The sequence below is a fragment of the Pygocentrus nattereri genome, chromosome 12 (genome assembly GCF_015220715.1).
Source record: "Pygocentrus nattereri isolate fPygNat1 chromosome 12, fPygNat1.pri, whole genome shotgun sequence".
In the NCBI taxonomy this organism is placed as follows: Eukaryota; Metazoa; Chordata; class Actinopteri; order Characiformes; family Serrasalmidae; genus Pygocentrus; species Pygocentrus nattereri.
In genome coordinates this window covers 31,683,165-31,695,723 of record NC_051222.1, presented here as the reverse complement: position 1 = coordinate 31,695,723, position 12,559 = coordinate 31,683,165, and the positions used below count along the sequence as shown (strand labels likewise).

The 12,559-nt window shown below is 43.1% G+C and overlaps 1 protein-coding gene across 3 annotated transcripts in view; it reads left to right on the top strand.

Annotated features, from left to right (window-relative positions):
• Positions 1-12,559, top strand: part of vps54 (VPS54 subunit of GARP complex) — a 30,519-nt gene that overhangs the window by 2,391 nt on the left and 15,569 nt on the right. The window contains exons 2-12 of one of the 3 annotated variants that reach the window (XM_037543610.1): positions 1,762-1,949; positions 4,640-4,881; positions 6,254-6,335; positions 6,699-6,733; positions 7,325-7,456; positions 7,907-8,292; positions 8,979-9,105; positions 9,502-9,531; positions 9,931-10,038; positions 10,752-10,807; positions 10,943-11,039. In XM_037543610.1, coding sequence (XP_037399507.1) covers positions 1,793-1,949; positions 4,640-4,881; positions 6,254-6,335; positions 6,699-6,733; positions 7,325-7,456; positions 7,907-8,292; positions 8,979-9,105; positions 9,502-9,531; positions 9,931-10,038; positions 10,752-10,807; positions 10,943-11,039 — 1,452 coding nt within the window. In that variant the 5' untranslated portion in view covers positions 1,762-1,792. Of the gene's footprint in view, positions 1-1,761; positions 1,950-4,639; positions 4,882-6,253; positions 6,336-6,698; positions 6,734-7,324; positions 7,457-7,906; positions 8,293-8,978; positions 9,106-9,501; positions 9,532-9,930; positions 10,039-10,751; positions 10,808-10,942; positions 11,040-12,559 lie in introns of those variants that run through there. The other 2 variants (XM_017712814.2, XM_037543611.1) reach the window with 2 other exon arrangements.

Here is a 12,559-nt window from a genome sequence, read left to right as displayed (position 1 = left end):
CTGTGAAACTGATGCATACAGGCTTAATTACATGTTCATGTCTGTTACAAGCTTTAAATAAAATATTTGGAGTGTCTTATAAACTTCATGTAGGCTTTAGAGCGCCAGCGTTAGCTTAGCGCTCGCGTCCTGTTATAAATGTCCTGGCGCCAGCAGCAGTTAACGTGGTCGTACATGTGTTTATTTTTCTTATGTTTTGAGCGAGTGTGTTTACCTGTGTCCGACACTGAAGGCCCAGTGCTGATAGTCACAGTGCACCACCGGTTCACTGGAATGTTTTTAAGAATTTTCTGCAACTGATTTGCATAGAATGTGGGGAAAAAAACAGAAGTATGGTATTTTATACGAAATGCCAAAAGAAGAATAAAATCTACCACAACAGCTGAAGTTCTTATGTTTTGTTTCCATTCGTTTCCTTTCCACCGTGTTTTTTACCTAAAAGGTCAGCACTGCAGTCGCAGCAGTCGCTTGGTTTTTTTTTTTTTTGCCATTGCTGAGAAGCCAGTTTCTCATCGTATTTCCTGGTAAGTACCTCATATCCCTCTTGGTGTCAGCACTCGATGATCAGCTCTTTCACTTCTGTTTTCAGCCACACTGAAAATAACAGAACTCTGAAAACGTCCACAAAGTCTGTAGATAACAGCCTGTCTGCATGTAAGGGGTTTTTAACCCGCTGTGTTTCCTTCACGTCTCTCACTGGCTGCTTTATTCGAGCTACACAGTGCTGGTGTACAGGCAGAGACCGCAGCCCTTCATCAGTGTGTAGAAGTGTGCATTTCTGATAAAGTGGCCAGTGAGTGGAAGATCAAGGTAGGCGTTTCTAATAAAGTGGCCAGTGAGTGGAAGATCAAGGTAGGCGTTTCTAATAAAGTGGCCAGTGAGTGGAAGGTCAAGGTAGGCATTTCTAATAAAGTGGCCAGTGAGTGGAAGGTCAAGGTAGGCGTTTCTAATAAAGTGTCCAGTGAGTGGAAGATCAAGGTAGGCGTTTCTAATAAAGTGGCCAGTGAGTGGAAGATCAAGGTAGGCGTTTCTAATAAAGTGGCCAGTGAGTGGAAGGTCAAGGTAGGCGTTTCTAATAAAGTGGCCAGTGAGTGGAAGGTCAAGGTAGGCATTTCTAATAAAGTGGCCAGTGAGTGGAAGGTCAAGGTAGGCGTTTCTAATAAAGTGGCCAGTGAGTGGAAGGTCAAGGTAGGCGTTTCTAATAAAGTGGCCAGTGAGTGGAAGGTCAAGGTAGGCGTTTCTAATAAAGTGGCCAGTGAGTGGAAGATCAAGATAGGCGTTTCTAATAAAGTGGCCAGTGAGTGGAAGATCAAGATAGGCGTTTCTAATAAAGTGGCCAGTGAGTGGAAGATCAAGATAGGCGTTTCTAATAAAGTGGCCAGTGAGTGGAAGATCAAGATAGGCGTGATGTAGGTGTAGACGAGGTGTATTCATGTGTCTCTATTCTCTTCTGCAATATTCTCTCTCTCTTTCTCTTTCTCTTTCTCTCTCTCTCTTTCTCTTTCTCTCTCTCTCTCTCTCTCTCTCTCTTTCTCTTTCTCTCTCTTTCTCTTTCTCTCTCTCTCTTTCTCCCTCTCTCTCTCTCTTTCTCTTTCTCTCTCTTTCTCTTTCTCTCTCTCTCTCTCTCTCTCTCTCTTTCTCTTTCTCTCTCTCTCTCTTTCTCTCTGTCTCTCTCTCTCTCTCTCTTTCTCTTTCTCTCTCTCTCTCTCTCTCTCTCTCTCTCTCTCTCTCTCTCTCTCTCTCTCTCTCTCTCTCTCTCAGCTGGCTGCTGGCGTGAGGTTGCCGCTCTGCGATGGCATCTGGACCAGGCTCGTCACCGATGGCCCAGTCCAGCATGGCCGGCAGCGGCGCTGACGGCTTCTTCCGAAAGCCCAAAGATCTGGCTGGTTCCTCCAGATACTACAGACCCCCCCGCTCACTCCCTGACGTCTGCCCTAAGGAGCCCACCGGTGAGGAGGAGTAGCTCGGAGTTGATGTTTCTCAGAAAGCGAAAAATCAGATCCACTCAGTTTTCCTCTGAGCCCAAATGTAGCTGGTCAGCTGAGACATGGTTGATATCTGAAGTTTGCCTCTGTATTTTTATGCTGGACCTACCAGGCTAACAAGTAAGGGAGCTTTATACTCCACCAGCTGTTAGAGCAACTCTTTGTGTGCTGGTGTAGGCGTGAAGTTAGCACAATGCTAATTGCTATGCTATGCAGTGCTGTGAAAAAGTATTTGCCCCTTCCCAATTTGTTCTATTTTTTTTTGCACATTTGTCACACTTGAAAGTTTCAGATCATCAGACTAGGTTTAATATTAGACAACGATGACAGTAAAATAAACCCAAAATGCTGTTTTTAAGTGATTGTTTGGTTTATTGAGGGACAAACGCTGTCCTGCCCTACCTGGCACTGTGTGAAAAAGTAATTGCCCTCTTTGCTACTAAATCAACCAGTTAACCAAATTCAGTTGACTACCGGGATTAGTTTCACTAGCCACACCCAGGCATGGTTACTGTTGAATCTAAACATCACTTTAATAGAACCTGTCTGACAATGTGAAGCAGGTGAAGGAGTTTCAGAAGGCAGCGCAAAATCACGCGTTCTAAAGAGATACAGGTGTGAAACAAAGTCATTGAAATCTGCCAGCCTGGAAAGGGTTACAAAGCCATTGCTAAAGCTCTGGGACTCCAGCGAACCACATCCACAAATGGAGAAACTTGGTGGCCGGCCTACCAAAATTTCACCAAGAGCACATAGATGACTCATTTGGGAGGCCACAAAAAAGCCCAGGTGAACATCTAAAGAACTGCAGGCCACAAACCATGGCTGATCAAAAAGAACACAAAGGCTCGTCTTGCATTTGCCAAAATTCATCTAGATGATCCACAAGACGTTTGGAATAACGTTCTGTGGACTGATGAATTAAAGATGGAACTTTCTGGAAGACATAGGTGTTACATCTGCTGTAAAGCCAACACTATATTCCTCCATAAGAACGTCATAGCAACAGTGAAGCATGGTGGTGGTAGTGTGATGGTCTGGGACTGCTTTGCCTCTACAGGACCTGGATGGCTTCTCATAATTGATGGAACCATAAATAACTCCTGCTCTATATCAGAAAATCCTGGAGAAGAATGTCTGCCCATTGGTTCATGATCTAAAGCTCAAGTGCAGTTGGTTGATGCAGCAGGACGATGATCTGAAATGCACAACCAAGCTCACCTCTGAAAGGTTCAGAAGAAACTGAATTAAGGTTTTGGAATGGCCGAGTCAAAGTCCTGACCTGAATCCTGTTGAGATGCTGTGTAAAGACCTTAAATGGGCAGTTCATGCTCGAATACTCCCCAAGTAGCCAAATTAAAACAATCCTGTGAAGAAGAATGGACCACAATTCCTCCACAGTGCTGTAAAAGTCTAACAGCATGTTGCCAGAGTTTGATTGCCGTTGTTACTGCCAAAGATGGCACCACCAGTTATTAGGTTTGAGGGGGGCCACTACTTTTTCTCATGGGTGATGTAGATTAGTCTTCAAAAACCTAGTCTTTGTTTTATTTCAAAATGAGTCGGATGATCTGAAATCTTTAAATATGACAAGTTAACAAAAACGGAACAAATCAAATGAAAATACTTTTTCACAGCCTTGCAAGCACCCATTACTTGGTAGCTACCTTAGCCTAATAGCTTCAGTGTAAATCTAAAGATATTAAACTTCGTACACTAAACATGTCCTGGCTGACTGACTTAATTTGAGGTGATGAGGGAAAATGCGTAAGGTCATCCTAAAGTCCAGGCGCCCCTCGTCAAACGACATATTTTTGTTGCCTTTATAATTGAAAATAAAACGCGTTCCTCTGCAGAGAGCACACTGACACGCAAGCCAGCGTACAATTAATGTTAATTTGCTGTATTTCTTATGGTTGTTATGGTACATTTGATATATTATTTCAATGTTAAACGGCCTATATCCTCAGTCTTTCGATGTTTATGTGGTTTGCGTGGTTTTACTTACCAAAAGCAGACATTTTTCTATGTCTCTTCATCAATTACATTACAAACAGGATGGTTTTTGTTACCATGGTTGTAAGACGTATGTGTATAAATGATTGGCTGGTCTGTATTTTTGCCTCATTCAAAAAGTAGAGCTGGCTGAAACATCCCTCTTTCTTCAGTGTGAATGGGCAGAGCTAAGTAGCTGTTGGCTGAGTAGATGGAGCTACGTAATGCACTTGTTTTCATGACATCACAAACACCGTAGGTTCAAAACGGCCTGTTTTTGATGCCAAATTTCCATCTGTTGACTGGGGAGTTAATGGTAAACTTACCATGTTTACAAAAAAAAATAAATAAAAGTTTAATTTTCCATATGGGCCCTTTAAACCCAGCAAATAAATAAAAATTGTGCACTAAAATTTACTAAAAAATAAACAGTAATTAAACCTTTTCTTTGTAGAGGACGTGGTACATTATTTTCACTTAGACATTCAACAAAACGTAATGATCAGGCTTTTCCATACCGCTGGATTTTAGCATTTAAAGCGGCAGTTGGATCCCAGGATTGTTAGTAAATCTTATATGAAGCTAAGTGGCGCTCGATAGCCGTTGTTTTCAGGTCATTTTGTGCCCTAAACCACATTTCCCATGATGCTCTCGCTCAGGGGATGCTCGGGGTCTCTGTGAGGGTCCATCGGTGGTGCTGGATCAGCACCAGTGGACGGTGTATAATTCTAAAGTGAACCTTCCGGCGGCCCTAAACGACCCGCGTCTCTCCAAGCGCGAATCCGACTTCTTCACTAAGACATGGGGGCTGGACTTCACCGAGACGGAGGTGATGCCTTCGTTCTACCTGCCCAACATCACTGCCGAACACTTCAGCGCATACCTGCAGGACACCGCTCAGGTAACGTTTCTTTGGGTTACTGAGGTTAATATTAGTGTCAGGTTTATTCACCAAGTCCATGTTTTTTATTTGCTTTGCGTAAGGAAGGAGAAAGTCAAAGGAGAATTAGTGGGAAAAAAATGAGTTTGAAAAAGTAGAAAAAATGATTAAAGAACACGGAGATTAGATTTGAACGCTGGGAGAAAACAGAGCACCATTTGTCCGTTGATGAGAAAAAGAAATGTAAAAATCTTACAAAGAAGCTGCTGGTGTTTCTCTGAACAGTGGACTGACCACCCCAGAGTCCAGACCTCAACATCACTGAATGTGTTTGGGATTATTTGGATCACAAGAAGCAGAAAATGTTAAAGCAACTTCTAAGATTCTAAGCCTGCGTATACACGGCAGGTAAAAGTGGCCCAGATCTCATAAGTGACACAGATGTGTCAGTGTGAACAGCAGAAAACACTTTGAATCTGACATTTCCAATTCCGGTTTGAGACGCTTTCATATGTGGTACTGACATCCGATCGGTATCCGATCTGCGGCAGTGCGACTCGGTCTGAACAGCCAGATCGGAATTCGTGCGACTGTTACGTCAGTTCAGCTTGACGTTTATCGTAATTTTGTGCTGTTGAGGCTCATAAACATTTAGGCTGATGTTTCTGTACCAAAAATTAGAGGAGACTCATCGCGGCCGCTCAGAGTTTTAAAAGGTTTCGAACGGAACGCCCGAGCGTGGCCGGAGGGGCCCGAGCGCGGCCGGAGGGGCCCGAGGCTGCAGCACCAGAGAACAGTTCAAAGAGGACCCGAACAAAAAGAAGTGGCTGTGGCTGAATATTGCGCCCTTTTTACGGCGAACTCAAACACACTGTGTTCCTGTCAGTCATTAGAACTTTAATCGCTCCTGTGATGCTGACGAAGATGAAACTGAAGCTCCGGGAGCGACTGGCGTTCGCCGGCCGTCATGACTGTTTACCTCTGGACGAGCCGCCTCGTGAAGCTCTGTTCTTCTGCGCGTGCGGGTCGGTTTCGGAGCTGATCTGTTCAGACTGATGTCACATACGGATCACATTTAAAAGACAGCGTGAACAGCCAAACAAAAAAAATCGGCTTTGGGGAGAAAATCGGATTTGGGCCACTTTTACTTGCTGTGTGGACGTAGCCTAAGAAACACATCCCTGCGGATTGTTTTTTGAAAAACTACAATTTGTTGAAAAGAATGAAACTGTAACGCTGACAAAGAGTGAACACATTAAATACAGAAAATAGGATGTCAGCTTCTCTGTACATTTAAAAAAACGTGATTTCAGAAATCACAATGATCATAATGAAAAAATAAGTAGACTGAACTTAATGACCCGTTTGTTTGTTTGTTTGTTGTGTATTGCAGAGGGAGAAAATCCATGAGAGGTGTAAAAATATTTGTCCCAGTAAAGACGATCTCTCTCTCTCCAGCATCACAAACAACCACGGTATGCAGCAAAGTGGCACAACAGCAGTGTGGTGAAGAACGTGCCTTTAGGAGCCGTGTTCACTGTACAAGTAACAGGGTGGCTTGTTGGTAGTTTGTATATCTCATTGTTCAGTTTTGCTGTAGTCAGTATAATTGAATTTTCCTCATATGCACTAAAATTGAATATAAATGTAATTTACATTTGCTCAGTTATGTTCAAATGGAAAAGCAGCTTAGGTCAATATTATGACTGGATATAGTGGGTGTGCTTTATGTCTTCTATTGTAATAGGGAGCAGTAGTGGTGGTGGTGGTGGTTGTATTGATGGTGTAGGTACTGTATGCTGTATGTCTAAGATAATGAAAGACTGCTGTTCTCTTAGATAAAGCCAAAGAGGAGCTTGAACAGGTGCCTAAGGTAAGAACTGAGCTTATCTTTCTGTCTTGCTGTCTGTCCGTTCTTCCATTTATCTGTCTGTACTTCCATCCATCTGTCCGTCCTTCTCTGCATCCATCCACCCGTCAATCCATGTCCGTCTGTCAGTCTCCCAAGTTTCCGTCCATCTGTTTATCCATCCATCTTTCTGTCCATGTGTTGGTCCATATGTCTGTCCATGCATCCATGTCCACCCATCGTCCACGTGTTTGTTCAACGTTCTGTCCATCCCTTCACCCATGCGTCCGTCTGTTGGTCCATTCATTCTGTCTGTCTGGCCGTCTCTTATCCCATCCAACTTCATGTCCATATGTCTGTCCGTCCGATATGCCGTCCATCTATCCATCCATCCATGTGTCTGTCCGTCTGTTTTTTCAACTTTCTGTTCATGTCTGTCCATCCGTCATGCTCTCCATCTATGCCTGTACTTCCATCCATCCATCATGCTATCCATCCTTTTAGTTGATCCATCAGTCTATCAATCCATCTGTCCTTCCTCTCTCTGTCTGTCCATCCATCTGTTCCTTTATGTTCATTTTGGTCCCACTGTGTTTGTATTTTTCTCCCCTTCAGATTTTCATGAGGCCGGACTTCGTGCTGAACGACCCCGCCACCTTCAATGCTGTGTTGCCGTGGTCACATTTTAGCGTTGCTGGGGGGAAGAACAGTCGAGACGGTGCATCGTCACGGTTACTGCAAGAGAAGGTAATCTATAAGTTCACTTATGTGTTCGTGTTAATGGTTCAGTACACACTAGTTACAGCCGTAGCAGCCGTATCTCAGACTATGGAGCCGTGTGATTCACTGCTAATCCTGTTTGTGAAGTTCATTCCTGAGCTCATATTTAGGTTTGGCTTATTTTAAACTGCTGCCCATACCTGAAATACTAGGACTAGGGCACTAAATGACTTGAGATAGAAAAACCACACGTCTCTCTCTCTCTCTCTCTCTCTCTCTCTCTCTCTCTCTCAGTTTATGATGACTTTATTCTTCTGACTGTATGCAGTACAATGGTGCCATAGCAGTTGGTTAAGTTTTTTTTTTTTTTTGCCATCTGTCCGTCTCCTTCCCTCCATCTCCATCTCTCGCTCCATCCCTCCATCTCTCTCGACATCCCTCTCTCTCTCTCTCTCTTTCTGCCTCTCTCTCCTGTAGTTGAGTCACTATCTGGACATTGTAGAGGTCAGCATTGCCCGTCAGATCTCTCTGCGCTCCGAGGCATTTTTCCACGCTATGTCCTCCCAGCACGAGCTGCAGGACCGCCTGCGGGAGACAGAGGTTGCCGTGGTGAAGCTACGGGCCCGGACGGCAGCGATGCAGCGCGTGATGTGCCGTGGGCCGCTGCTGGCGCTGAGGGACGCCGTGACCCGCAGCAACTGTGCAAAACTGCACGGAAAGCTGAAGCTGATGGCAGCGGTGCAGCAGACGCAGCCCACGGTGCAGTTACTGCTGTCCACCTCAGAGTTTGTGGGGGCGCTAGAGCTCATTGCCACCACCAAGGAGGTGCTGCAGCAGGAGCTACAGGGCATCCACAGTTTCAGGTAAACACACACACACACACACACACACACACACACACACACACACACACACCTTGTCAGGACATGAGATCACAGATTCACCGCATGGCCAGAAGTATGTGGACGCCCCTTCTGGTAAGTGAGATGGGTGGTTATGAGGAATTGGAAACATCTAGGAGCAGCAACAGTTCAGCTACACAAGCTCATAGAACGTGACTACAGAATACTGAAGCATGTGGTGGTCCTCGGTTGCAAAACTCCCTACCGAATTCCAGACCACCATTGAAAGCAGCATCAGTACAAGAACAGTTTCATGGATTTGTGATGGACAGGCAACCACACTCAAGCCTAAAGCTGGCTTTATTTTTTATTTTTTTTATTTTATTTTTTCCAGACTGACCATTATTCTGCCTTTTATCAGTGTTACAAAAAGCCCTCAGAAAACAAGTGTAGGATCACTGGTGGTTTTGGATAGTATATAAAATTGTGGTCATGGGGACTCCTGGTTCCTATCAGCACCACTGTAATGAGTCGCTAAGTTTCTGTACAGTTAACTGTTTCGCACCAAACCACTCTGAATGACTTTATTTGTATATTTCCTGCTGAATTATCCAGAAATTTCCCCTAGTGGAATTCCCCTTTAACACAGGTGGTTAAAGAAAGCTTAGCTCTGAGAAACTCACGTTTGCGCTCTCTCTCTCTCTCAGGCACTTAGGTTCTCAGCTGTGTGAGATGGAGAAGCTGATTGATAAGATGATGGTGGCAGATTTCACTACCTATTCCAGAAGTGACCTCAACCGCTCTTTCGAGGACGACAGCCAAGTGCTAGAGAAGGTACAGCCTGCATCTTGTTTGTTTGTTTATTCATTCAGTTATTTCTCCTTATTCAGACTGAAGCTACCTGTTTTAAAGAGGCACAGACATTTTTATTGGACACACTGGTGAAATTGGCTCACCTGTACACAAAGCTCCTGTATAAACAGACCAGAACTCTTCAGTCTTAGCTGTATGTCAAAGGTATAACCGCACTAAGCTTCCAAAAACCACCAAAGCCTGAAAATGAACTGAGCTGTTGTTAGAAAGAATGTACTCCCACTCGTCTTGAGCACTCTGGTGGTTTTGGGAAAGCCACTTCAGAGCAGTGAGGCCTGTATGCATTGTAGGTCACTGGGTTAAGTGTGTTGGCCTACTCCGGTTTTGAGTTTAAAACTGTTACTGTGTTTGATTTAGGTGCCAAACCGCAAACCAGCAAATGAGAAGGTTGGTGTTTTGTACTGAATCAGCACGTTTGTGAATTGGTACCAATATCAAACCAACAGTCGCTCTGATTCTCTGAATGCTCTGATCAGTCATGTTAATCTTTCCCTCCTGATTACAGCATGACTGTAAACAACTGATCCCTGAAATTCACCCTAATTAATCGATTTAGGTAGTGTTTAAATGTGATCGTCATAGCAGGATTTTTGTGAATCTGAAAAATATTTGATAATTCTCTCGTCACATCTATGAATGTGTTTTATGAAACATTACGTATGAAGATTGACTCATGTTTTTGTAATTTGAGAAATTATCTGAATTAATTTCATAAATTTTCACATTGCATGATGAAAAAACGATGGTACTTGTGCTGAGTGGATCGCTTGGTGGTGTGTGTTTCAGGACCGCCTGCAGTCTCTGGTGTTTGGTTTACTGAGGCAGAGGAAGCTGGATTTTTTGGATATTTACAGTGAGGAGATGATGCAGTCGGCCAAAGGCATCGTCAGACAGGTAGTAACGCACAACAAAAGTGTAGAAGGGACTGATGCGTTCGTCAGAAGGTGCTGATTCAGCTCTGAAATGTGATCATTCATTGTATTAATATTCAGTCGGGTATGGGTTGGGCTCAAAAAATGATTCATTATTAATCGTTATTGTAATATTGGTGTAATATTGATGTCACAGGTGGCTGCGATATGCAAATGAGCCTCTGTCCAATCACAGTGTTTCTGTGCTGTGAGCATTCTGACCGATTTCTAGTTTTTCTGTGGGTGTTTGGCTTTCCATGATACAATGAGTGTCAATTACTTTGGTTAACTAATAATACTAATAATAGTACTTGACTATAGAATCTAAATGTTTTATTTATTTATTTATTTATTTAATTCATTATTATTATTAAGGTGCTGAGAGCATATAAAGCTTAGCGTATTGGTTTTTTTTATCTATATTCCCGTACTATGTGTTTCATACAGGCAATATTATGTATTCACTGCATTTTGTACCAAAGTAATGAAACTGATTGAAATGTTGGTGAAATGTGAGATTTTATGATGGGTTGAACCATTTTCTAAAAAATTGTATTTAAAACGAGTGACTGTGAACTTGGTCACAGAACAAAAGCCGTCTCTGTTCTCTGAGGCACAGATCATTTTGACTCTGCTTGAGAGCTGATTTAGTACTAGAAGTTAAAACTCTCTTTTTTTCTTTGTTTTCATGTCCAGTGTGTGCTGAGATCCGTGTCTCAGATTGAAGAGATTGACACAGACGCTGTCGTAAAGTGAGTAGCTTTCCAGTGATGAAACCAGAACATCTAACATTGATTCTAATACATTGCAGTTTGAGCGTATGAGGTTCTTGGATGTGCTTGTGCTCAAACTGTTGTATAATGTGTGTGTGTGTGTGTGTGTTACAGGCTTCAGGATCAGATGAGGTTGATGACGTTTGCTCAGTGGTTCGACCTGCTGCAGAACGTTTTTGAGCATTTTGTGCTCTTCCTCACGAGGATCAAGGTACGTTACCCACATTTAAACTCTTTGGTCTCATCCACACAAATCCAGATATTGTTTTAAACGTTTTTTTTTAAACTGTCTTTTGGCCACCCACATGAGCGTGGCATTCATTTTCACTGAAGATAGATTTTTTTTTTTGAAACCACTCTCCAGTTTTCTGCGTTTCTTGTGGACAGGCAAAACACAGCTTTTTTTAAAATGCTGACATCATGCCGTTAACTCATTGAACTTGCAGGACTCATATGAGTGATGACTGGGTTGTTTCTGTGTGATCAGCAGTTTAGACTGTGTGGAGGTTTCGGAGATGGTGGCGTTGCCATGGCAGCACTTTGGCGTGTGATATGCTTTCTTTCAGTTTTTTAGGCTTTTATTTTCTGGAAGAATCAGACTTTGAATCTGTGTGAAAAATTTAATTACAGAGGTCTGACAACTCGCATAGTGTTGCACTGTTGCCGATACCAGCTTACTTAAGCACACTATCAGCATCGTGACAAGGATACCGATACCTCTGATTGATATCAAGAGGCAGTTTGGCAGAACATAACACATCGGTAGGCTGTGTGGCTAATAGTAGCGTGTGATAGGCCAGTTGGAATACTTCCTAGGGTATTAGTTTCCTGAGTTCCCCCATAAATAAGCCAGCTAACAACATGCAGACGGCATAAAGCATGCCAAGGAGAGCCCTTTACCTGAATGCATGAGCTAGGCTTCTTTCAGTAAGCACTTCCCACTGTATTATCATTTAGAGTCTGAGTTAATGTTAGACCAGGTTGTTATGAGGGTCATTGGAGAGAGACTTATGGACTGAATCGCCAGTCTCTTGGGGTAATGCGTGAATGTAGGCTTGATCTCGCCCAGTGTTTCTCAGCCCTGGTCCTGGAGCCACTCTGCCCTCTAGTGTTTAGTGTTTTTCCTGCTCCCAAAATACCTGATCCAAATAATCAGCCCATTAAGAGGCCCTTACTCAGTTGACGTGGGTGTATTGAAGCAAGGAAAGCGCTAAAATGTGTCCGGCAGTGGTCCTTCAGGACCAGGTTTGAGAAATACTGGTCTAGCCTTTGTCATAGTAGCCCGCTTCTGGGCCTGTGTGTCCACTGTTCCTGCCTGCGGTGCATTCTGTTGGTCAGCTGCATCACACAGCAGCGGGTTCTTACGGCCTGTTGCTTTATCCAAACCAGAAAAACATGGAAAGCCACAGTTACTGAGAGCATGAATGATTATAATATTTTCTGAGCTCCAGCAGTGTGTGTGACGTGAGTGTATGGGATGCATGTGCGAGATAAATGACTTGAGAAGTTTGGAAGTGAAAGATCTATTTTGCCACACCAGAGAATTTGCTGCATACTTGCGTGTATACACCACAGTTTTTATCTCAGTTTCAGTTTATTTCAGTTTTATTTTTAACTGTTTTGCACAGTAAAATATTGTAAGTTTACTTTAGTTTATTAAATATCAGGCTCATAACTAAATATATGATTCTAAGCACTATTTACATATTTAAAATAAGTGTTTTATTTGTG